Here is a 27873-nt window from a genome sequence, read left to right on the forward strand (position 1 = left end):
GCCGTACAACCATGACGTCACATCTCACCCTCTATCTGGATTAAAGTTTTGATGAAGCAAACAATAATCAGCGCATTTGGAAGCAGAAGCATCTCATCCTCTGGTTTATATGAATGAACACAGAGTAACTTATTATTGTGCTAGCTCATAGCTCATTCTGTGGGGGGGGGGGGGGGGGGGTCCTGTTGACAGAATTGGTTCCTTAGGTTTGTGACATATGAAACCCTGGCTGTCTGAATCTGTGTTTATGAGACTGTCATTGGTGCACTGCAGTTCAAGGTGGAAACACTCAGTCATGGTGTTGATTATTTCTCTCATCATGTCTGTATTATATAAAAACATCATATGGATGTTAACAAGGTGGAGGGTCGAAGTTATAATGGAATTATTTGCCTTGGTTTCCCCATAGTGAATTAATAAATCTTACACACTGTCTGCATGGTTTCAGTTTCCTCGCGAGGCTGCAGGTGCGAATGTGTTTGAAGATGAGACACTTGAGAACATTTCACTTTATTGCAGGTTTGTAATACATCATTAATAAAACAGCCTGGATTTTGTACATCAAAATAAAGAAAACAGTGACACTCAGTGCAGCCAAGACCTAAACTCTTATTAAATGAGAATTTAAAAAACTAATACTGTACTTTGCATTTTTCACATTAGAGTGTGTTACAGGATATTTCGTGGGTTTTTCTCCCAAACGTACCGCTGAGGATACTGTAGGTCTTTTATTTTGGTGCAGTCTCTCCTACATCCTGTACAAACTGACAACTTCACATCTGCAGAAGCTGTTTGTTTCATCTTCAACTTGTCTGGGTTTCACGTGTTCCTCATCGATTGTAAACAGATGTGAAGTTGCTTCTGAGACAAACACAAGCAGACTCTGTCCCTTTGTGCACGTGAGGTGCTAAAACTCAAAATACAACAATTAAAACTTAGAATAAAATTCAAACTGTACAACAGGCTACGAAAACGTTTGTGTTCCTAACACAACAACTAGCTCTTAAACTGAAAAGAAAGTTGTAACGTATGCATTAGATGTTTTGTGTTCTTGTATAGACTTTTTCACCTTTGTTCCTCCGTTTACTTCCTTCCCTCACACAAAAGTCCTCACTCCTCTGATACACATGAACTCACCACATGCTGCCTTTTATTTCATTGTTCCACAACATTGTGCGTTCACTAGATTGTTTTTTGTTGACGGGATGAGAACGTGTCTGTGACAGTCTTGACATCAGAAAGGTTTTTGTGTTTTGTGACAACGTCCTTTACTTGGGACAGGGACAGACTGTGCCGGTGTAGCCTCCAGTTTCCTGGTTAGCTGTTTCCAAATTTCAACCAAATTTCCAGAACATCAGTTACACAGCAGGTGGAGCTGATTGTCCTTCAAACCACTGCAGAGGAAGAAGGCCCAGTCCCATTGTCCACCCTCACCAAAGGCCATGGTTACCAGTTGACACCCAGAAGCATTACAAAAAAAAATGTAAACAACCGCCATAACACGGGAAAAAGAAGATAGAAGAAGAACCATTAACAAACAAGCATGATAAGAACGAACCCAAAGAAAATATAATTTTACATGTGAGTATAAACACAGAGCTCAGCGATGACTCAGAGCCTGAACTGTGGAGCTATTTGTGATGGCATGATGATGAATATGCATATATATACAAATATATACAAATCTGCTTTCATCAGGTCTGATTCCAACATTATTTGTCTGTTTACAAACGGAGGAGGTATGAACGCAAATGTCACAAACCCACATTTGTACGCAGCATGTTTTGGCGTCGTCACACTAACATGATTCCTCTTTATACCATTTCGAGCCCTTGCAGCCCCTCGCACTCAATCACTCACCACGTGACATCAGTTAAGTCTGAGGGTTCAGGGTTCAGGCCTTGGGGGGGACTTTGGGACTGGGCCAGATGAGGCCATTAACAGAGCTCAGGTCTCTGTTTGTCTCATGTATTAATGTGAGGAAGGTTCCAGCCTCCTCTTCATCATCGCTCCACACAGAGCTGATGTCTCCACTGGCAGCGATGTGTCATGTACATCAGTGTTTTTTCACTGAGTCCATTTCTGTTGTGTTGTGTCAAACACACTCATCAGTGTAATGAATCTGTCGTGGGACAGTTACAATTAAAACTAGAAAAAGAAACTGCTGACGGTGTTTCCAGTCACTCTGGTTCACTCTGAGTGTTCTTGGACGAGCATCGAGCAGCTGGACTGTTCTGGATGCTGATTGGACCTCTAACATCTACTGATGATGCGACCCAACAACTGTGATCCAGTCTCCAGCGGCAGCACCGCTGCGTCATGATGCTGTGACTATGGAAACAGCAGAAGTTAGCGGTTTGTGTGCTCATGTTTCTAGCTGTGCAGTGATTCTTAATAAAGCCCTTACATTGTCATTGCACTACTACAGCAGGCTGAGGCCCTGCCACAGACAGTGTGTACCAATATACAGTGATTGTACTTCCTTGTTCACTCCACCTCCAGAACAAAGTTCAACATGTTTCTGTTAAACGACAGAGCAGCAGCACTAGGTCAGTACCTGGTCTCCACCAGCAGGGGGCTGTATCCTACAGCATCTGTCTTTCAGTTCACAGGAAGTCACTACATTTTCACAGTTAGTCCTGTGCACCTGCCCGCGGTGCTCAGATCCGGATTACCTCTGACCCCCCCCGATCAGATGAGTCTTTCCTCTGGCGGGACTTTGAGCATGCTGTCCATCTCCAGCCGAGCTCCGGCCAGCTCCTGAGCGCTGGGGCTGTACACACCCTCCGACTGGCGCTTCTTCCTCGCCGTGAGCACCATGAAGGTCAAGCTGATGACCAGTATGAGCACACAGAAGCAGAGCAGCGGGATGGCCACCACCAGCCAGGGGACGCCCTGTTTATGAGCTTGTTTCTGCAAAAGGCACAGAGGGAAGAGGTTGAGTCTTACTGATCTACACATGCACCAAAATGTCTAAAAAGTTGTCATTGTTGCATCTGTGGTCCAGTTGTTGTTGCTTCCGCTCCCTGAAGACACAACCTGAATATATAAATCACATGGATGTGAAAGTTTCAAAAACTCACTATTAAAAAGAAGTGAGAAGATTACAACAAAATACTTTTTTTTTTCTCAGCAACAAGTAAAAAAATCTTTCTTTTTGAACAGTAAGAAGAAAGATGTTGAGACGTACGTTCATGTCACAGATGGGGCCGCTGTATCCAGGTGGACATTCACACACGAACATGTTGAATCGGTCCAAACAGGTGCCGCCGTTTCGACAGGGGTTAGACTCACACTCATTGATTTCTGTTTCACAGCTGCAAGACAGAAAGTACAGTCACATATTCATAAACACAAACTATATAAGCAGAAGCAGTAATTGTCTGCTACTCAAAAAGTCTTTAATTTGTCCAAGTTTTTTTAAGATTTCTGACTCTGCAAACAAAGATACATGAGTGTCCCATAGAAACAGATGCACCAATATTTGCTCATTTAATGGATAAGACAATAAAAATGTATTATTCCCAAATATGTGTATATATATATATATATCTATATATGTAATATATTTTGGGAATTATTTTGTCAGCCTCTCATGCTCTTATTTTATATTTGCCTGTTCTTTTCATCATAAGCAACAAAATAAATAAATAGTGTCTATTCTGACTGAAAGCAGATTCTATGTTCTACACAAAACAAAACAAAACTCAATAATGTGTAATATACACATTGAGAAAAAAAGGAAAGTTAATTAGTGAAATTTAATGTATTTTTTATATGTTGCAACTGTCCCTGGTCTGTGTTGCAACTTTCCCCAGGGTAGGGGTCAATTGCAACATCTGAATTCTTCTATCCAAATATAGTGAATGATGTGTCATATGTACTCATCTTTAAATGCTATGGGTAATTATCAGAAAGATGTAAGTTTAATATATAAAAGTTTGGTTTGTCTAGAACAGACAGTTTCTGAGTAACTGAGAGAAATGTAAAGTGTTGCGTCCCCAGTTTTCTTTATTTATTATTTATTATTATTTCTTTATTATGAGAGCATGACATTTAAGAAACATTGAAGCAAATCAAAAGACACAATAAAATTAAATAAATTAATAAAATTAATTAATTTAAAATTAAAATTAATTTAAAATAAAATAAAATACAAAATTTGTAGAAACACACACACAAACACTCACAAGCTGCCCAGGCCGTATACAAACTACAGCAAAATGTGTTTGAAAAATCCACATTCAGTCATCTGCTCCAACTTCAGGGCTGTCTGAGTTTGGATTGGTCTAAATGACCTTTTCAGTCATTGGTTCTCATAAATCTCACTATATTACCATCTGTACGATTATTGCCTTTGTTTATTTATTCAACTTAATTTAATTTCTCATTGCACCACCACAAACAAAATCCATTCCAGAAATCTCACAAATGACTATGAGAATCAGATAAAACCAAAATAACCTCCATGGCTGGAGGTAAAGCAGGAAATTTTCTTTAAACATTATGACCTGTTCCTTGTAAAATTAAGACTTTATTCTTGCAATATTACAATGTGTTTCTTGGAATATTATGTATTCATTCTCAAAATTTCTTTTTTTCCTCAATGTGACCCTAATACAATTTACAATTGTATTCTATCATAAAATATTTTGGAAGTTAAAACCTCTAAACTTACCTGCTGCCTGTGAAACCCGGCATGCACGTGCAGTTAGCTCCCCACAGCCCGTCATTGCAGACACCATCATTTTCACACTGGACATCTTTACCACACTCTATTGGAGGATAGTCCCACCTGTTGGAAAATGTATGAAACTTTGCTTTAATGAATGAATGAATGAATGAATGAATGAATGAAATGTGTTCCTCTGTGCACTGAATAAACAGGAGGATGAGTGGGTGCTCACTGGCAGAGGGGGCCGCTGTAGTCCTTGGGGCATACACAGGTGTACATGTTTGGGCCGTCCTGACAGGTGCCTCCATGTTCACAGGCGTGATGTTCACACTCGTCCACATCCTCGTCACAGAGCGTGCCAGCGAATCCCTGGTGGCAGCGGCACTCGAAACCAGCTAAGTAGTCCTTACACATTCCGTGGACGCAGGGCTGAGACACACAGTCGTCAGTGTCCGTCTCACACTGCTCTCCCTCCCAGCCGGAGTCACACGCACAGCCGAACTTATTAAAGAGGTCCTCACATGTGGCTCCGTTCAGACAGGGACCTGAATCACACACAGGGGCGCTGGTACAACCTAAATGAATATTTGCTTTTTCCACTAAATGGAACTGAGACGGCTGCGGGGCTTTGTAGTCATTCATAAAGGGAAGGTAGACTCCACCCACTCTCACTGCGCCCAGGCAGCCAGTGAAGCTCTCTGCGATGGCCAGCGTGGCACCCTCCTCGTTGAGGAAGTGCAGGCTCCCGGTGAGCTCCGGCACGCTGCTGCTGTCAGTGATCCCGTCCACGGTGATGACCCAGGGAGAGGCCTCGCTATCCTGCTCAGCCATCGAGATGTTCACCCGATGCCAGCTCCCGTCAGCCACTCGACGAACTCCTGTAAAGGTCAGCGATTCAACACTGTTGCCTATGTGGATCTCCACCCGTACAGAGGAGTCCAGCAGACCCACCATCAGCAGGTCGGAGCCCCAGGAGGCCCTCAGGAGCACAGCGTTCTCCGACCGAGTCCGCAGCTCCATGTATATGTTAGTGACGGGTTCAGCCAGGGAGCCTCCAGCACTGTAGTGCACAGGGTTGTTCTCAAATGTCGCGTTGTACACACCTGATGGTCAACATGGAGAAATACTTATATTATTATTGGATTGTTTTATATTGATACTACACAGCCTGACAAACTGGATTTGCATTCGTCCAACTAGGCATGCACCAACTTTCTCTCCACCAATACCAGCAGCTCAGCTCAAGGTATCTGTTGATCCAGAGCACTCATCCAAGACCAAGGCTGTGTTCAGCTCGCTCATTCGTTTGTTTGTTCGTTCGTTCGTTCGTTCGTTCGTTCGCTTGCTCACTCACTGTTTGTGTCAGTTCTTACTGTTTTTCAGATACAGGTATACAGGTATGGTCCTGACAGTATAATGTTTGAAATGCTGCTGCTCAGACGGACGAGTCCTGCACGGTCGAGACGTGTGAGGAGCCTTACGCTCCTCCTCTCAACGGGTTATAAAATCACATTAGCTAGCACCTAACGTTGGCACCTAGCCTGTTAGCAAGATGACTTCTTCTGCAGCAATTTCAAGAGAGGGTTTGCAATGCATGATGGTCTAGTTTGATCAATGTAGTGTACGTCCTCTCTACACTACATTTTGGTGTGCCTCTATGTACTGCACTATATAGCGGTAACATTTACAGTTGAAAGTTCGTACAGTATAACAAGATGGCTGCTCCACTATAGCGTGAGCGAGTGGATGTTTTGAACAGTTCTGTAAACATCACTGACTGGACGTGAGATTGCAACACTTCAGTTCAGTTTGCAGTTAGGGGCTAGCAGAGCATCATCATGGGAGAGACCATGTATCTTGTCTAAGATCACAGAGTTCACACAGTCAGACAGGATGTGAGGCTGAATGTTTCCAGTTCTGGGATTTGTTTTGCATTTGTTTTCTAGCTGGGTTTTTCTGCCATGAACGCAGAGTCACTGAATGGGAGAACTTACTGTATAAATACATGATAACTTGTTCAGGCGAAAGATGATGTGTTGTGTTTCACTGAGTCAGTATGGGTTACTGAGTGTGGATCAATGTCAGTCATCCCTTTACAAAGAAATCTACAACATAATAAAATGTGCACAAAGTGAAGGGGTCTGAATGCTCTCTGCACACAGGAGCCCAGAAAACATGACAGTTATAAAATAATGCAAATGTTCTTACATTCATATCCATCATCGAGGTCCACACAATGGCCGCCATTGACACAAGGATCACTGACGCACCACACTCTTCTTTCACAGATCTTTCCGGTGTATTCCTCCAGACAGGAACATGTGAAGTCGTTGAATGTGATGGTGCACTCTCCTCCGTTCTGACACGGCTCCGTCTGCAGAGGGAAGCACCAAGGTTTCATATCGTCCAAACACAAAGAACTCAGAGAAATACAGCTGTGAAGACTGCTAGTTCTAGCTATGGTTGATGTCAAGGGTTAATTATGTGTCCCATCTTGGGGCTGCCTCAAACTTTCCTGTACAGCTTATCCATTTATTGTTTATGTACTTGGTTTGGTCACAGTGAGACCAGGAACAAAGAAGTATGTTTTGACGCCATGATTAAACTTCTGTAGATGTTAGGCTTGGGCAGATCTTCAATAATATTTTAATATCGCGATATATTATATATCATATAGTTTTCGTAATAATATTTAGTTTTTTTCTTATTTAATTGCTCATACAATATATGTATTTATAAAAAAGAACAACTGAAACATTAAATACAACAATGGTCTTATTAGGGAGGAGGTACATGTTTAGCATCCTCGCTTTTAGTAGCTCACAGAACACACCTCTGTAGGTACTGCTGCTGCTTTCACACCATGTTGGTAGAAATGGGAGAACCACAGTATTATGACTTTGGTGCATTTTTCCAAGCTGGTTAAACTCAAATCAATTAGTCCTAAAACAGATATTCTTAGCGTATTTTATGGAGAATCGTCTTACATACATTTTGATTCGCTGAATGGTATCAGGTGTTCAGTTATTATATCCTCCCAGTTCTCAGGTCTGTTGGTACAATCATGTCCATGCCATTTGCTGTTGTAGCTCCCCCCATCCCCCAACTTTCCACTCAAGGTGATAAGCTTTTGGTGTTGTTAATTGGTGGTCTGTAGCTATGGTCTGTACTGTATGCATGCAGCATAAGTTTTGAAGGAACTGTTTTCTACCTTGCAGGTGTCATCACTGACACAGCCCTCCTTCACGTTTTCAGCATCACTTGGTAAATACACTTCCTCCTCCGACGAGCTGTTCCAGGCATCCACATCTAAATGTACTGAGTCTAATCGAAAGTCTTGCAGGCAACCTTTGTAATGCCCCCCCCACATATCAGAGCTCCAGCCTCCTGGAAGTCCTCCTACGTAGGCCTGATCTCCACTCTCAATATTCACTTCAGGGATCTCTCCGATTCCGTAGCGAAGGCCTGCGTGCTCAAAGATCACCTGCCTGTGTTGGACCTCCACCTGCAGAAGCTGCTTCTCACCAGTGGTCACAAATACCGGCGCAGTCAGGGGGGCACTGTTAGGTAGAGAAGTAACCAACACCCTCCCCATCCCCAGGTAGACCGAGAAGTAGACCTCCCCCCCCTCCTCCTCCGTGGGCCTCCTGAGCTGGAACAGCAGTCCGTCCGGCTTTAATGACCTCAGGAAGAAGGACACGTTAAAGCTGCTCCCGAGGCTCATGCCCACGTCGTAGGCACTGAAACTCACTGTGTCCTCGTGGCTGTATGTCCACGATGGGAACTCTGTCAAATTGAAATGAAAGTTTGGATTGATCACAGGAAAAAAATAAGACCAGGACATTTAGTAACAGGACCTCAGTATCAGTAAAGTCACTGCAAAATGGAAATCTGGAAATCAAGAGTTTTACTGCAGGTGGCCCTCAAACAGGAAGTATCTGTTTTTTTTTATTTCCTATGTAATGTAGATTGAAGTAGTAGAAAGTTTTCACAGTTAGTACTGCATCTAATTATATCTAGCTTATATTTATGGGTCCCCTCATGATGAAACAGGATCTGTCATTGCCAAGATACATTTTCAAGTCAGAATTATGTAGTTTATGAGATTTGTGCAGCAGTGGAACATAACTAAGTACATTTTGGAGCTACTTTGCTTAAGTATGTTGTATTTGATATTACTTTGTACTCATACTGCATACTACACTACATTTCAGCTGCACAATTTCTGATAGACATCACCTCAGCTAATTTGAGTCACTGAGTGTGACCTCTCACACTATTTGGCAGGTATCTTTGTCTGCGCTTGTTAGCTGAGCTCGTTAACTAGCTCATTAACTAGCTAATTAGCCTGCAAATTAATTAGCTTTGGATTAGCCTTCGAGCAAGACACCCTGACGCCGAGCTGTGCTAACGATGCCAACCGGAGCGTATGCTTGCCACAGTTATTAAACCGAATGTTATGCACTGAAGTCTCAGCTCCACACTCGCCCCACCTCTTTGCCCATTTCTGGATTAGCTGGGAGTTAGGTGGAGTCAGGCACTGCCAAGATGGCGATGGGCTTCAAAACTGCTACGAGGAGGCTACGACCATCTGTACATACAGTCTATTGTGTAAACACTTCGGTGGGTGGACTGTGGGTTCACGTGCTTGAAGATTTTACGTCCAAAATATTTTTTGTACAATTAATACACAATAATGATGAAGAACCTGCGGGTGGTACCAGTGCTTACCTTCAGAGCAGCTTTCACTGTGGAAGGGACGGTAGCAGTCACACTGGTAGCTGGTCCACAGGTCCACGCAGCGTCCATGTCCAGAGCAGGGGTCAGGCTTACACCATTCAGTCTTACTGCATCCCAGCTCATGGCCTTGGTCCTCTGGAAGTGTCTGGGGTAGGATAGGCTTTGAGTCTATCATCAGGTCTTCCATACATCCAATGAAGCCTGCACCACTAACAGTGTTCTCCAAAAGCTCCTCTGGTGCTCCACCTATATAAATGTTAGTGAAGGCTTCAGTGGGCTGGAAAGGTGATTCGCCTGTGCCACCATCCATAACTCTGCACCCATCCCTGTCACAACCAGGTCCTTTCAGAATCAAAACCAGACCTTCTTTATTCACAAACACATGAGCGTCCCGCCAGTCTCCATCGCTAACCAAGCCGGGAAATGACACATCCAGTTCGGACTCCTCAGAAAAGGCTTTTGCACGAAGACCACCGTTCACAATCTCCAGGAGGAGGTGGTTGTCCACATCCCCTCTGTAGACGAGCAACATATTGGGTATGGTGGTCCGGAAGCGAAGCTGTACCCCGACACCTTGGTGAACACGGTGCTCAACCTCCCTGCGGGTCCTTTCTTCTAGAACCACCTGGATGTGAATGAATCCAGGGGTGGAGAAGGAGAACGTTGTTCTCGTGGAGCACTGCTCATCGTAGAACCCATGAGGACACAAGCAGGTGTGGCCGTGTTCTCCACCCTCCAGCCACGGGTGGCAGGTGGCTCCGTTCTGGCATTCATGGTCCACACAGCCGTGGAGTTTTACGTCGCATTGATCTCCTCCCCAAGGAAGTTCACCTGGTTCTGCCTCGGGACAGTGGCAGGTGTAGGACGCCCTGCCGTCCTCACACCAGCCACCGTTCTGACAGGGCTGGCTCTCACATTCATCAATGTTCACCTCACAGAGCTCACCTGGAAGGACATTAAACTGACAGTTAGACATGGTGGTGGCTGAATACTGATGGACACCAGATGCTTTGTTTTGTTTTGTATTTACATATATTTCTTCCATAAGTCCAACACTTTCTGACTTCCCTACTCTGTCTGTGGCTCCTATCCAACTGGTTCCAACTGAAGATGTAAAATCTTTAAAGGAGCTATTTGTAAGTTTTCTCTGCTGGAGAACGTGGTTTCTTGTCAGGAGCAGGTGGTGGTGATTGACGCTTGATGAGAGCTTCAGCAATCATTGTCTTTATAATGCAAGAGGTTATAATACGTCCTCTGAGCAGCTACGTCTTCAGGACAGACTGGAGGCTACTGTGAGTCGCTATCAGAAAGTTAGCTGGTTAGCATGCTAACTTTAGTAGAAGAAAAGATGCGATAGAGACAAGAGTTAACATTGGTGTTTGTTTCACGTTACATTACTCAATGGAAACACACACTATTCACAACTGTGTTTTGTCAGCTTTTCTAAAACTGCGATGGAAACAGAGCTACAGTCCTCCCCTCCCCAATGTATGTAGTCTCTGTGCTCCTCTTCCTCCATGGCATTTTTTCTTCCTCCCTAGTGTCAAGCATCACCGCATTTCTCCTGGCATTTTAATTAATGTTAGTTTACTCAGACCTCTGGCCTCTGTCTACTTCTTGCCAGCTTTGTTTGCCTGTTTTACTGACTGTCGTGACTGTTTCTGAATTGTGCAGTCGTGAGTTTTCTTTCCTGTGGTTTCCCACTTGTTACAACCTGGATATGATATTAAGTAAAATAAACAAACTCATGCACAATTTCAACACACAGAGATTTTTTTTTTGGTTGACTTTTTGAAACCCCTTAAACATCAGGGAATCCCGATTTGATGTTTGTAGGTGGTAGAGTGGGCTGTACTATAACAGTGATTTGGTCCATGACTCTATCTGGGCCTGTTTTTTAGTGGTTGTCCGTTTATTACAAGGTGCGAGACTCACCCAGAAACCCATCGGGGCATGTGCAGGTGTAGCCCGCGATCTTATCCTCACAGGTGCCTCCGTTCTGGCAGGGTTCAGACTCACACTCATCGATGTTGACAGAGCAGTTCTCTCCTTTAAAGTGAAGGAAATCAAAGGATTGTCAGAAGGTTTTAAAAAGTGTGAGAGGTGAGATTTTTACTAATTGGTTTCTTCTGTTTTACTCAACCTGCAAATCCGGGCTGACACTGGCAGATGTATCCAGCTGCATCTGCAAAGCTGAGCTCCCAGTCCAGCTCCCAGTGAGACGGGTCTGAGCGCTCGAAACAGTCCCCACCATTCTCACAGGGCTGCTCAGCACACTCATCTATGTCGGTCTCACAGTTTGGTCCTTCATAACCTGGAGAAACAAAACTCACACTGAGCACACTAACACATGAATTGTTCCACATTCCCAGAGAAAAGAGCATCATTTTGAATGCAAACTTTAGGCTTTAGGTCAGATGATGGTAAAATGTTGAATGAATGTTTGTTGTGCAGCATGTGGTTGAGTACCTGGCCAGCAGAGGCAGTCGTAACCATTGACTCCCTCCATACACGTGGCACCATGCTGACAGGGGTCAGAGGCACACTCTGGGATGTCCACCTCACAGTGGTCACCCTGGAATCCTGTGTCACTGCAGTCACATTCATAGCTGAAACAGACACAGGTGGGTTTTTATACAGCATGTTATCAAAATTCAAACAATGAACAACGACAGAACAGAACCAAGCGGCCATCACCATGGCTAAAACCTGGAGCTAAAGCAGATAAAGCACCAACAATAACTACTGGATGCTGACTCTGAAGAGTCCCAGTTTTTTCACTTGTCGTGTGTTGGTGGTGATTTCAAAGGATCTTTGGTTCATTAAGGAATCATTGAGAACAAATATATTCCGATGTGTTTGGTTGATGGGTGTCTCACAGTTAACACAGTCTGACGTGGAGGCAGTTTTGTCGTCTTGCTGTCGGTGTGTTAATGGAGCACATTGGGGCAGTTTTGACAGCTGTCACTACTGGAGCAAATATCTGGATTCATGGCTGATAGGCTACTTAACAAATGTCTGGTTTTCCTGCCTCACAACATCAGTGACATTATGACAGTTTCAGGGAGGCTTATTGTTTATCTCAAAAAAGCAGCTAGTAACAAATCTAGAGACTTATTGGACAAACCTTGCTGCTTTCTATAAGACAGATTCTTTGTAGTTTGACTCTGTTAGTGGTGATGATGACGTTAGACGTTTTTTTGTTCTCCTTTTGAACAAGCAGTGGACAAAATATTTTCTCATCCTGACTGTTAGTGTTTGAGGATTCTATGAATACCCTCAGAATTTACAGTCTGTGTTTGTCAAAGATCATTGGGTATTTAGTTTTTAGAGAATTGGATGTTTAACTCTGCAAGGTAATGAAAATAAAATGATAGAGGGACAATCTGATGGAGCAGGACACAGCGGCACAATACAATATGGTACAATACAGTACGATAGAGTGCAATACGATGTGATACGGTACGATACATTATGGTATGATGCGGTATGATACAGTACAATACGGTACGATACAGTATGATACGATTGAATACGATTTGATACAGTACGATACAACATTGTACAATACAGTACAATGCGTTACATTATGATACGATACAATACATTACAATATTCTACATTACAATAACCCTTATTGTCTCAAAAGGGAAATTTAGGAAGCAGGTCTGGTTGCTTGCGATTTTCAACCACTGGAAATCGGGATTGATCTTCACGATTTCCATAGTCACAGTGATCACTGTTGTAGCTCCTACAGACAGTAATAACTTGCCTACCTGTTCACCATATCATGACAGACGGCTCCATTCTGACAGGGCTCACTGGCACACTCATCAACGTCCACCTCACAGTCGGTGCCGTCAAACCCGGGCGGACATTCACACAAGTACGTGCCGATCAGGTCGTGGCAGGTGGCTCCGTTACGACAGGGGCTGGACTCACACTCGTCTATTTCAATTTCACAGTTGACTCCTGGAGGAGGACATAAGCAGACATCGCCAGGAGGGAAATATGAAAACAGTGAATCTGGTAAATGTAGCTGGTGTTTACAGTGAAACAATGCGTCATGTTTTTAAATCCACGCACCAACTTAAATCAATGTGTCTATTCTGGTGTACAGATATCTGTGGTGATAAAAGCCTTTCTTTACATCCTCCAAACGAGCCGTGAGAGTGACAGGGGAATGCAGCGGTGCAGCACTCACAGATAACACGGAGCTGCTCTGACACAGAGCAGGCTCACGGAGAAACAAAGCTGTGTAAGAAAAGCAGGATGGTAGTGTTTTCTCTCACTCTGCACTGAGACTTTATCTGAACCGCAGATAAAAACATCTTACTGTGCACTTAAAATACTCCTCGTGCCCAGTTTATCAGGAACAAACAAAACACTTTGGAAATGGTGATGATGATGATGATGATGAAAGAACAAGAAGCAGAAAAAACCTTCAGAGAAACAAATAAAAGCAGAAAGTCTTTGTCTGAGTGCTGCTTCACTGAGGAGATTAATGATGACATGATATCAAACATCTCCATTCACAGATATAAACTAAAGCAAAAACAGGAGGCGGAGCTTCTGTCTCTGGGTAATATCACTATATTTCACTGCTTTAACTTGATTTTTTTTTTAATACCTGCAACACTACAACTTTCAGGTGCAATGATTCTGCTGCAAGTCTGTTGTTCTATGCTTAAGTTTTAATGCATGAAAAGAAATTAAAACCCTTTCCTCACCATCTCTGTTTATTGTGTATGAACCGTTCATGTGGCAGCTTCTAAAGATCATTTGATTAAATACAATTTTTCTTAGGAATATGTGCCATATGTGCCAAGCAAAATATCAACTACAATAATAATGGGAGGAAAGGTAGACACAGAAGGCTCTTATCATTTAAAGATAACTTGTACTTCAGTGGTGCATATAGTCAAAAATTTAGCATTAACACTGCAGTAACATTTTATTATATTACTCTGTTATATTCCTTCCTTAATCATCAGGAGGAACATCAGCTTGGGTCTGAGAGCTGAGTGATGGACTGACACATAGTTGGTTTTAGTGTTTTCATTGGGTTTCTGAACAATTACGAAACTATTGAATAACACTGGGTTTATCCTCAGGGTGCAGCAACAAGTCCTCCCACCTGAACGACCACACAGGTCATTTGTCCCCACCCTCTGATACGACCTGTAGGAGCATCTCCTGAATTAGCGCCCCAATGGTTGCAGGCGTACCAGACCTTGGTTGCCATGGTTACAATAATAAAAACGTGGATAGGCTTATGGAAGAGTCACAGTTTGGTTGGGTTTAGGAAAAGGTTGTGGGTGGGTTAAAATCAGTTTTCCATAAGGACGACCTTCATTGTGATGGTTATAATGATAAACATGCGGTTAAGGTTGTGGAACAGTCATGGATAAACGTCTCCACATCCACATCCATCCACCGCAACCTCATCACCTTCATTCATTATCCTACGTCACATGACTTCCTCCTTTGCTCACATCATAACTGATACATCCACTAGAGGTCACCAACAATAAAATCTAAGTATGGGTCATAATAACCAGTTGCACAGGCCACCTATGGGCTCGTCGTTTACAGGAGGGACAGACATTATTTCCTTAATTGCATCTGTGTTTCCCTTTCTCGCATCTTTTTTTCTCGTCTTAGTCCCTCCCACTGAAAATGCGAGGAAGATGAAAAGAGGAAATATGTTTTCATAGAAATGAGACGTCCTTTCCTGTGAAACATCTGAAGCGACTTCTGTGACATGACAGCAGTCAGATGTTAGAGCTCTGTGGTTGAGTTTGTGTTTGCCCCTAATAATAATAAGGTCGCACACTTACCACCGTCAGTATTGTCTCTCATCTTCTCTCAAGTCTTCTTGCATGTTTGGATATATTTAAACTGGTTGAAAACCAAGTGCACATATAGTACAGAATGTAGCTACTTGTTTTTGGAGATATAACTTTAAATCTGAACACACAGGCATAATACAAATATTTTTAGATTTAGTGTGGCTTATATTTTCCATTATCTCTGATGTCCATCGTGAATAAACATCCATAGATTCACTGCAAGCAGGTGCAAATGCTAATTGCTAATTCAGCATACTGTTACTGGTGCCAGCATGTGAAACAAAACAGGCTAAAAATATGAAGTTCAAGTTGTATGCTTATGTATAACTCACCACTTCCACTGTCGCAAATTGTGGTAATTGTAGCTGTGTCTCAATTCAGGGGCCGCATGTGGTCCTTCTAGCCGTCGTACACCGCGAAGTCTGAACCGAAATAAGACGGTGAGGGAGGATTTTCACAGTACGTCACCAGCTGTGACGGCCGTACAGTTGCGTTGCAAAGCGCGGCTCCTGTTCCCTAGCAACCTTGACACAAATTTTTTTTTCACAAACACTTAAGGTTTTAAAGCCCTTGGTTTAACCAGTTGTACCGTTAGCTGTTGAACTGAGCGGAGACCCAGGAAATACATTTAAAAGTGTAATCCTCAGGCTGTCTCCCTGTCTGTTTGCGCGCAATGAATCTTGGGTGTTGCCCAGGACGCATCTGAAGGAGCCTTCAAAATGGGACAGTGTAGTCACACGGCTGTGTCTTTAAATACAGTTTCTCTGAGGGATGTGGCCCCTGAACTGGGACACAGCTTGTATATATATGTGTATGTGTGTGTGTGTGTGTGTGTGTGTGTGTGTGTGTGTGTGTGTGTGTGTGTGTGTGTGTGTGTGTGTGTGTGTGTGTGTGATGTACCTGCAAAGCCTGCCAGGCACTCACACTTGTAGTGGTCCTTCTCATTGATACAGGTGGCGTTGTTCTCACAGGGCCGTGACGCACATTCGTTGATGTCGATCTCACAGTTGTAGCCCTGAAAGCCGGGCACACAGAAGCAGTGGTACTCGGCCACTCCATCTATACAGATGGCTCCGTTCTGACAGGGCTGTGACAAACACTCGTTCACATCTTCCTCACAGGTCTTCCCCTTGAACCCTGTTGCACAGTGGCATTCGAAGCCCTCTGGTTGTAGTATGCAGGTCCCGTTGTTACTGCAGGGTTGATCGATGCAGTCAGTGACATGTGTCCCACAGTCCTCTCCTCCAAACCCTGCAGGACATCTGCAGAAGTATCCGTTCAGCTGGTCCACACACATGGAGTGGGGTTCAGAGCAGGGGTTGCTCTGACACTCGTCCACCTCCTCTGTGCAGTTATCCCCTGTGAGTCCATCCGGGCAGATACAGTGGTACTCTGTGGTACCAGGGATGCTGGTGCAGTCCTCACACGGTGCAAAGGAGCAGGCATCATAGAGTTCGTCACAGTTTTTGCCCATGTATCGGACCCCGTCTCTGGCACAGATGCAGGCGTAGTCGTCCATGGTGTCCACACAGGTGCCTCCATTGTGGCAGGGAGCAGACAAACATTTGTCTGATGTGGCGCTGCAGAAGATCCCTGAAACAGAAAGTAAAAGTTATGCAGGGGTCAATTCATACCTCAAAGGGTCAAAGAAAATTCTGATGGGTCAAAGCATATTTATACATAATGCACTTAGCCAATAATGTGGCAGCAGAGTAGTATATAAAATCCTTCAGGTACAGGTGAGGAGCTTCAGTTAATGAGGAAAAACATCATGATTGTTGGTCTGAGAGTTTCTCAAACTGCTGATCTTCTGGATTTTCTCTCACAACAGTGTCTAGAGGTTTTACTCTGAATGGAGCAACAACAAAAGCATCCAGTGAGCAGCAGCTCTGTGTTGATGAGAGAGGTCAGAGGTCATAGGAGAAGGGACGGACTGGTTGGAGCTGACAGAAAGGCTACGGTACCTCAGATAACCACTCTGTACAACTGTGCTGAGCAGAGAAGCTTCAGAGTGAGCAACACGTCCAACCTACAACAGCAGAAGACCATGTCAGGTTCCACTTCCTGTCACCAAGACCAGAGACCTGAGGCTGCAGTGGACACAGACTCACTAACACTGGACAGCTGAAGACCTGGTCTGATGGATCTGGATCTGTGCTGAGGCCAGTCAATCCAGTCAATCATGGTCTGAATGTCTCAGTCAATCAAAGTGTTGTTGCTGACCATGTTCACAGTTCACCTTCTTCTAATGGCTCCTTCCAGCAGGATAATGCTAATGTGATAATGTCACAACAGTAATTAACTGTTCCTTCCTGACTTATAACCTTTTCTTAGAGCAGACACTGCAGACATAATGAGACTGTGGTTAACGGCAGGTCAGACCCATCACTAACAGTGTTGCTGCTGATGGGATGCTGCGAGGGCGCGGACCAGCCCGCTCATTAAATATATTTAAATGACAAAATCTGTCTGCATTTAGCAGCAACAAAACAAGTCCATGAACCAGGTGTGACTAAAATGGGTCACCTCCTTTTAGACGTGTTACACTTATTCCTCCTGACATTTCCTCTAATCCGCCCTCACTTCATTGGAAAAGACAGATTGTGTGTGTGGGAGAGACCTGGCAGACGTGTAAGATTACATGAACTGCTGAACCCTCCCACACGTGTCAGGGTTCATTTTGTTTTAGGTCAAAATTCTTGCCATTCCAGCCTTTTCCTATAAATGATGATTTGAAAAAGATTTTCTATCAGTCACAACATTCTCTGAACCATAAAACTGCACCAGCGTGACTTTGCTTTAGATGGAGGCTTCATATGGATCTGCTTCTTCATATGCTTCAGGATATAGAACTGCATCAAAATACACACATACAGTAAAATGAGATCCAATATGTAAAACAAAACAGTTGCATAACTTAAGTGCGCATGGTAAAATGGCTGAGTAGATCATCGGCTCCCTACTTCCAAACCCCAGAAACATAAAGACGATGAAGTATATTAACTGAAATAAATAAATAAATGTTTATTTGAAAACTCCATTCCAACTCTATTTTTTATGCTTTAAGACCTCTTGTTTATTTCAGGATGGCACTCACCTGTCAATCAACCTCGAGGGGCTGGATCAACAATTAATTCTGATTGATATTCAGTGAAAAGCTATTGTAGAGTATATATAAAGTCTCCCTTTGAGATATTTGTTTAAAGCTCCATATTTTCCTCTTCTCTCTGTTTTATTTGAAGTGCTGATCCATCAGAAGATATATTTGTGGTTTTAAGAACCAAAAACCATCTCAATGAGAGTTTTACATCTCCTCTCTCAGGCTTCTCTCTGGAGCTCTAGTAACAACAGGTTGGGGAGCCAATCAGAAGAGAGGAGGCTCTGAGCCTCTCTTCTGATTGGCTGACTGTTTTCTAAGTGATCCAATAAAAATATAGCAGATTTCAGGTAAACACTCAGAGAAAACGTGGGGGTCCCACCGGGTGGGGCTGAGGGTGGTGACTGCTTTGTTGAGACATCACAAAGTCCTGACGGCTGGTTTTAAGGCTCAGTTTCTGAATACAGGCTGTGTGCATTTCTCTGTGGACTGAGGCTTTGATACTTTCACAGTATTAATATAGAACCTAGACCTGCTTTATAATCAAACTACACATGGACATTTACCTTTAGACTATATGGACCTTTAATTTCTGTTTCATTGCTTATTTATTTCCTTGTCATTATAACCCATCTTGTGTTTGATAGCAGTAAGCCTATGTAGATATATAAGTTCAGTTGTAGTTCAGTTATAGATTTCACCCAACAATAACATTTTGCAGGTTAACCTGTGACATATTTTGGAAAAAGATGAAAAACAACAGCAGATGACTCAGGGGGAAGCTGGTAGTGGGGACCGGGGGCCTTTTGTGTTTCTGTGCCCAGGGGCCCATTGTCTCATAATCTGTCCAGGGCCTGTAGTGGGATTTCTGACCCTGTTTCACAAAGAGGGAGGTACGAGATTCACTGTTAATGAACACTGGGCCAGCCCATCAAGCTGTTCCACTAATTAGCTCTGACTGTTTTTGTCACTATCAGCTTGTAGCCAGTGCAAATAATGGCTATACTGTGCATTTCCCTCCATGAATAGCCATTCTCTTTGCCTGTGGGGCATTCTGTACGTCAGTTCACAAAGTGCATGTGAACACTTTAAGGGGGGGGGGGGGGGGGGGGTAGTTTAGTGAATATTCACAATACACTGTCTCCCCTCACCAGCCAATACCAAGAGGTCTCTGTGGAATCAGTCTGCATTCCTTTTATTAGGCCAATCTCAGCTCCCTGTGCAAAATACTCCCAGCCTCCCCTCCCCCAACACTTTGATCAGTGTCCTGTTTCCAAATTCTCACTGAAGGGGAAGATATTAACAGTGAAGGGAGTTTGGGGGGGGGGGGGGGGGGGGGGTATTTAATGAGGTGAGTAGTAAGAAAGATGGTCACTCTCATTTGTTGCAAATGCAGGTCATCTCTGGGCTTTTTCCAGGAGCAAGAGACGGTCAGAGGCCAGAAAACTGTGGATGCACAACTTCCTGTCAAAGTTACAAAAGTTTTGGTCACAGACTTTTTTTTCCTTTTTTTTCCTCTGTGCTCTTCTAAGTGGTCTGAAGTAGGCGGGGCTCTGTTTAAGAAGATGTCACATATTTCTGTGCACCAATACAAACTTTTTAAATCAGAATCTGGAAACAGTTGCGGGATCATTTGCTCATGTTGCAAGGGCTTAAATGACAAACACTGAATGTCTCCTACTGACAAGTATTTTGTGTGTGTGCGTGTATAAAGCCTGATATACAGTATCTTATCCCCCTGAGCCATTGAGCTCCATTGTTGTCCACAAACTATTAAAAACACACCAGTGAGTCTCCCTGTTACACTGGGTGACATGTTTCTTCATCACCATGAACACAATGTTGTTTATTTTGACTCAGTCCCACACACACCGTCCTGCTGCCCCAAATACTCACTACAGCAACAAATGTGGACTAATCCACCACTGAAAACAGTCCCCAGCAAATGCACTATTTCCTCCTGTTTCAGCAACAATAAAAACTAAAGTGAACAGCTGCTTTTTTTTAAACTATTACTACTCTTTTTTTCTTTTTTTTTTTCTTTTAAAAATTGACATTTTCATGAGCAAAAGGTCTTCAAGCTGAGAGCCACAGACAGAGGAGGGAAGTCAGTAGACACATTACTGGGATTTGTTGACAGTAAAATATAGAATAAGACCAGCGTAATAATGGGGCAATGTAAAACAAAAATGTACAGGACTATTTACTGCACTGTGAAGGACAATTATCAAAGATTATGACCTGTCTGAGAAAAACTGGAGACCAAGAACAGACTCAAATACTGACATATACTAAGTACTGTATGTAAACAAAGTGTGTGTAGAGTTGTTCTTGCTTAGATCAAATTCACTTTCACCTCAGTAGTTTTTTTCAGACCCAGAGCTGCTGACAGTAATATAAGGACAACATGAAGTTATTTTATTTAAATTAAATTAAATTTACAGGCTTCCTACAACCTCTGCCTTTATTAAAGAATTATTTTTAGTTTGTTGGTGAATTTAATATTTGTGTTTTTTTGCCCCTCTTCCCTTTTACTTCTGATTTTACCCTATTTTTAGACTCTTTCAATCTAACTCATCATGTCAAGCATCCCAGCCATTACAAAGGACACTCACTCGACCTTGTGCTCTGCATGGTGTCTGTGTGGAACATGTGAATTTGGTTAATTTTGCCATCTCTGATCACAAAGCAGTACTCCTCTGGGTACCGTTCATCTCTCCTGACTCCTGACCACTCTGCTGTTTTGTGGAGGTCCTCAGGGCTGTCATCTCGGTCCACTTTTATTTACTATTTACATGCTCCCCCTCGGACAAATCATGTGTAGACACTATAATTTTTTACTGTTATATGGATGATACACAACAATTTGTCCTGATAAATCCTGGTAACACCATTGGTACCACCCTGCCTTGATGATATTAAGTTGTGGATGTCCAAGAATTTTCTGCTCTTGAATGACTCCAAATCAGAAGCAATCAAAACTGCACCACCTGGTTCCACAGCTGTCAGTATTTAAACCTGCCATTATTCACCAGCTGCTCGAGGATCATCTGCTTGTGTTCCTGTTCATGTTCCAGAACACTGTCTCCTGCATATGTTACCTGCTGCCTGCTTGTGAACCCATCTGCCTGTTTGTTCATTTGTTTGCCAGTAAGCTTGTCTCTATTAAAGTGTCTCCACTGACTCTGTTTGCCTTTGAGTCTGGATTTAAAGTCCTTCCTGTCTGTGCTGATGTCAGCAAACCTTGAATTCAGTCATTGACTGGATCATTTTGTTTTCATAACATTATAAGAAAAGTTTGTTATATTTAACAGAATGCATTTCTTATAGTAATAACAAAATTTTGATAAATTGTGATGTTCTTACTACTAGGGCTGAGTATTGTTCAAAAATGTTCAATATCAGTACTGAGACTTATACCTTGACTTCGATACTGATTCTTAATGACACGTTTGTCCATACCAGTTTTAACAAAAACAAAATTACAACATACGTTACAGTATAAATTTTAGTTTTACTTTAGTTCTATTGTTAAGTTTGGTCCCTTTACTCACGCAAACATGTTCAGCCAATCACCGCCATTATTATTATATTGGTCCAAGCATGCTGCATGCTGATTGGCTCACTGACACTGATGAGATTTCCTCATTTCCTCCTTATGATCAAATGACAAAACATTTTTCCATCCTTGATAGCATCAAACCAATTCAGTCGGTCCATAAACGTTTTGAGGTTCAATACCTAGCCCATGTTATAACGAATGTTACATTTGATTCATTCATGGAGTAATAACAGGAAAAATATGTTACTATAACATGAAAAAATGTTTGATGTTTTGTCTAAAATTTTGTCTTAATTGAGGAACTGCTGTCTATTTTATTTTCACTATATTGAAGTGAGAAACTTTTATAACTTGAACTAAGTAAAATTTCATATTTACATAATGCTTTATATTTACAACATAATACAAACAAGTGTATTATTTGTGTAGTATTTCAAAGCTTTATTAAGCTCAGCTACAAATAACCTTTTGTGATAAAACTGGGGTCACTCATAATTCTGACTGGAGTTTAAAATATTAAATCAATCTGTAATTAAATCTCATTATTAATTTGTGAGTCAGAAAAGATTTGCTGCAACCTGAGCGATGACCCCTGATGACCCCTGCTGGTCAAAGGACAAAATATGAGAAATAATGTCAGTTTAATGAGAAAACACCTTTAACACCACTATAACCATTATATTGCAGGAATGGATGAGCATGCAACCATCAGAGTTGTTTCATTTGTCCTGTACTATAACCTATAACCCCCATGATTAGATGTATTTGATGGGCTTTTTATCAGCTGGTCTCAGACCTGCCAGGGGAGGCCGGCCCTGCACCCATGACCCAGTGTCCACCCTCTGAAGCAGAAGGTTGTTGTCATTTCCAATTGTGGCTGAGGTGCTGATGTGCACCCTCCCTTCAGCCTGAACCGTGGGCACTAACTGTGTTTGAGCTCCACGGATTACAGTGGGCTGCAGGAGAGTGTTAGCCACCTGTAGACCAGAAGAGTCCCAGGTGGCTGTTGAGGGTTTGAAGATTAGGTTCAAGTCGTCTTGATGTGAGAGGCAAACCAGGATCAGCACGTTAACTGAGGGAGGAGATGATCCTTTGCTTGCTTGATAAGAAACTTAAGAGCTGTTGAGTCAAACATGGGGGGAGAAAAAACACTGTTCGGTCATGTGACACAGAGAGAGTGTTCAGGTGTATTCAGATACTTAATCTGACCATATACTATTTCCTTCAATTGATAATAATTGGTTTATCGCTGCCTTTATTTATTCATATGCAACTAGTCTGCACAGACTGATGCATTTGTTAGGCCCCTGCTTCAGAATGAGTGTGAATACTGAAAGTTCATTCTCTTCTCTTCTAACAAGCTTGTTTGTTACTGTTTTGTTTTAATAATTGTTCTCATTCTGACCCTAGTGTCAGACACAAATGTTGGTGCCAGATATTTCTTACATGTAATACAAAACAAGAGTTTCTCACTTGAAAGACTCTGGTTATAGTAAATAAAGTGATCAGAGTAGAGTCATCCAACTGTAAGTTTGCCAACAAAAATATGGTTAGGCATCTATAAGGTAGAGTACGGTCAGGGTAAGGCAACAAAAACACAACTGGTTAAAGTTGGAGAAAGTTAGTGGATGTTGGTGCTGGATGTAAAGTGTGAGGTGATGACTCATCCAAAGAATACTGAGCTGCTCAGTCAGTCCTAACAACTAGATCACATTTTCAAAAGGAGAATAAGACCTCTGCAAATAAAACAACAGCTGAATATAAATAAATCTCCAGACTGCCTTCATTGTCTATGCGGTCTTTGGAGGCCACACCTTCACATACTACGTCCTCCAAAAATTGTGGCCCCTGAATTGAGACACAGCTACTACGTCACTAAGCTTTCAGAACCATCTGCTTTTGGACCAGGCGCAAATTCATTTCTGGTGAGACTGTGCAACTGAATGTGATAAAAGACAGAACATTTCAGAATGTTAACAACTTAATTATGTGAGCAGAGATTGGCCTGGATACTGATGTTAAATCTCCTGCAGAAACTTTCAGCATCATGTTTGAGCCAGAATCTTGAAAACAAGATTCTGTTTTCCATATCAAAGCAAATAAAAATAAACTATTAAAAATCCAGTGTTTTCATTGACATTTCTTAAATAATAATTTTTTATAGCCTAAAAATGTAATCATTTCTGTATCTGGTTTTGTATGTATTTAGATGATTTATTATAGTTGTTTTCCCTCCTCGTCTTCACCACCTTCTCCTTATCCCCCCTCCACTTCTACTCTTCATCCTATACTTTCCCTCCCCCTCTCTGAGCAAAGCAGGTTTGATGGCCTCCCTGACCTCCAGAGCCTTTCCATGTTGTAATCCCTCTGGCCTCTTTGGGCCAATCCCCTTGCTCCTCTAATCTCCTGGTGCCGGGATACCTGCACAGATTACAGCTCCAGCATGTGTGCCCTCTGTCACCTACTCTGTCACCGTGTTCTCTGTCCCATGTCCCTCCTCTGTCCCTTTGACCTCACGTCTCACCAGCTTCCCACCCTCAGGAAACTTGGCACTCTCGTTCCCAGGATGTACAAACAGTGGGATAACACTGTAGGTGGTGCTACAGTAGGTGGCTGCAGCAGATAAATAACTGTATTCTCTTATTCTATCTCTCCTAACCTGCTGTGGTTATCAGATATGGTGTTTAGAACAAAGATCATATAAAGTATGGGAGACTGGTGATGGTTGTAACATGTGTCAGTTGTTACACTTCCAGTTTCTCCAATCAGGAAGTTATAAATCACCTGATTCACCCTGTACCTGCTCAATTTAGTCTTTATTCCACATGTGAGGAAGTAGCTCCCTGTGGCAGACAGACTTTTTTTTACATTCATTTTTGTGACAGCTGTAGTTCAGCTCTTTAGAATTCAATCAAGTTTATTGTGAAGTGTAACAGAAATGTAACATGACATATATGTCCCTATATCAGGAGTGATGTTGCCATATATTCACCTATAAGAGGAAATATAATTATCATATACATACATCATGATGTTACAACTAAATAATTCTGTTTGTGTTGCAGAGATAACACCTACACCATTTAACAGCAGACACATAGAACTAGTTTGTGTTACATTTTGAATGCAGTGGATTAAAAGATACAGACAGAAATGTCAAAACTGTTACAACCATCCCTGGTCTCCCCTATAGAAGTTCTTCTGCAGGATGTCGTCACCGTTTCTACCTGTGTGCTCGGCTTTGTTCATTTGCTGCTTTTTTCCTCGAATTTTTATTTCTCTTAATTCCCGATTTAAACTGGAGCACAAACCCATAAACACACACTGCAGACAGTCCTCATGACCCGTCCACCGTTCATTATAAGCCACAGAAGACACACAAGGTTGACCCTGACTGTTCAGACACCTGCAGCGATCAGACAGAGGAGGCAGATCAGACAGTGACAGCCAGGAGGACATACGTCTCATTCACCTGACAAAGCTCCAATTAATACAGTCACACTCATCACGTCCTGGGAGCTGAGCTTTTAAAACACGCACACACACACACACGCACCCACCCACACACACACACGCACACACACACACACACACACACACCTCTGTCCTCATGTTTCCTGTCTGCATATCAACCGTACAACAAAGGCAACTAAGCCCCACAACAAGTTTGACAAAACATCTTTAATGTGACACACACACACACACACACACACACACACACACACACACACACACACACACACACACCTTTCTCTTCATTATGTCTGACACACACAGTCCCACTCTCAATGCTATCATCCTTTAATCTGTAATAATCTGACTGTCTTTTGTCCTCCCTCTGACACAGATTAGCAGCTAATCTATCTTTAATTTTCTGAAAATGAAATGAAGTGTCTTTGAACAGAACCTCCCCCTGTCCCTGTACCTGTTGTAAGCTCAGGTACATCAGCTGGCATGTCTGCAGCCTCAGTCACACTGACCTGATAACCTCTCAGACCTGGTAGTAACACTCTCTGCTGTCGGTTCATTGTTTCATTAAACTTAAACTTACATTCAACTCCACATTTTTCTATCCAACCCAAACAACTTCAACCACCCATGTACAGAACAGGTTTTACTCTTTACTTACTACATACATTTATTAAAACATTATTCCATTAATGTTTTGAATATGGGTTTTATGTTCTTTTATGTCTTTTCATGCGATGCACTTTGTGCTGTATTTCTTGTATGAAAGGTTTTATACAAATTAAGTTTTATTATTATCATTATTATTATTATATGATTATTATTATTATTATTTATTATTATTATTATTATACACTGGCTGTGACTCTAATAACTTCTATCATTGTGTTTTTGTGTTCAGTAATTTTATTTAAAAGTGAATCTGACATAAGTGTATGACCAGCTTATTGCAGTCCATAATTTTTTAAAATGTAAAAACACTTGACTTTAAGTCCCTCTATTTAGAATTGTGTAAACTGATGCACATATTTATTCTAAACAGACACACACATATATGCAGTATACTGTATATTAATGTAATTTTTTTATATGTTTAATCTTTTTTCTGAAACAGTTCTGTTTGTTTTCCAGTTGAATTTTATAGGTATATATAAACACTTAAATGTCCCTTTAGCTGGACTGTATGTGTCAAATTATTATTAACATAATAAATAGATAAATATATAAATATATCTATCTATGGATAGATTTCCTGTGAGAGCAGTCTGGGTGATAAACTACTCACACTTACTGAACATGTAGTATATTTAATAAGAGCAGTTATTAAGTGACTTTTTTCTGCCTAAAAAAAAGATGTTTGATTGAAAGAAAAAAAGAGAAAATAATAAGAATTGAGCACTTTTAATAAAGTTTCTATTTTGGAAGAATCAGGCCCAGAGTGACATCAGATGTTTCTTTGGTGTTCATGAATCGAACTTGGTGAAGGACAGGATGTTAAGCCTGGATGTTCTGTGACCTGTGTTCACTCTCAGGCTGATATGAATGAGCTGCTCTCAGCTCTGTTTGCTCTGTTTGAGTATGCATGACTGGGGAGCACTGCTTCTGATTCTGAACCAGTCATGTGTCAAATCTGATGGATAGACAGAGCTTCTAAAAACCACACCACAAATACACGGTTTGTGTCTCTGAAGCCACGCCTTCCGCGATAAATCATCCAATCATACATCTGATTCTCATGTAGGTTCAAAGTCCAACAGCATCAATTATTAAAATAACGGCTGGTGAAACACACTGGAAAACTAACCTGTCCCATCATCACCCACAACTCGGCTCAGTCTGTTTGAGTCTCTTAATATAGTGGGAGCACAAAGCGACCCAACAAGCACCACCCAGAAACCACTTGTTCATGGAGCAGCATCTCTGAGAGCTCTGGTCACATTCCTGAGACCTGCTCAGTTCACTGTTCAAGAGTCAAGCTCCAATAAATGATGAAATGTTAACTCTAATGTGTGTTTTGTTAGTCAGTAAGCAAACAGTAAGGATGTGTAAGGTACAATACTTTTTGTGTGCATCATTGTAATAACTCTTTAACATGTTACTAAAGCAGCAGGTTGCATGACAAAGGATTAAACAAGAACTTCAAACAACAAGCAAATGACCACACACAGGAATCACAGGCTCAGTTCTACTTACACTAACTGTCCTAAAACACTGATAAAAAACTGTTATTTCCACTCACCCCATTTGAACATCATCACAGTCAGCAGCACGGTCTTCAGATTCAGATGAACTCTTCCTAGCTCCATGGTAAAACTCGATCTGTATCAGACTAGAAAAGAAGTGAAGAAGAAGTCCTAAAGCTCTGACATGCTGCTGGGTGATGCTCTTCACTGCGTTGCTGTTGCCCTGAGTTTAGAGGCTGGCATGCTACACACTGACACTGCCCATGCTTGGTTAGTAATGAGTGCAACACCGGACA

General features: G+C 42.1%; 1 protein-coding gene across 1 annotated transcript; it reads right to left on the reverse strand.

Annotated features, from left to right (window-relative positions):
* Positions 1-213: 213 nt before the first annotated feature.
* On the reverse strand, positions 214-27819 carry crb2a (crumbs cell polarity complex component 2a). Its single transcript, XM_056404273.1, has 13 exons — positions 27634-27819; positions 16168-16860; positions 13192-13387; positions 11885-12024; positions 11559-11729; positions 11351-11464; positions 9407-10360; positions 7887-8461; positions 6884-7049; positions 4908-5778; positions 4679-4795; positions 3191-3317; positions 214-2913 (listed from the first exon to the last, which is right to left on the reverse strand). Exons 1-13 carry the CDS (start codon positions 27698-27700, stop codon positions 2692-2694), a joined length of 4413 nt encoding a protein of 1470 aa, XP_056260248.1. The 5' UTR covers positions 27701-27819; the 3' UTR covers positions 214-2691.
* Positions 27820-27873: the final 54 nt, after the last annotated feature.

Source organism: Seriola aureovittata, chromosome 18, assembly GCF_021018895.1.
Source record: "Seriola aureovittata isolate HTS-2021-v1 ecotype China chromosome 18, ASM2101889v1, whole genome shotgun sequence".
Lineage (NCBI taxonomy): Eukaryota > Metazoa > Chordata > Actinopteri > Carangiformes > Carangidae > Seriola > Seriola aureovittata.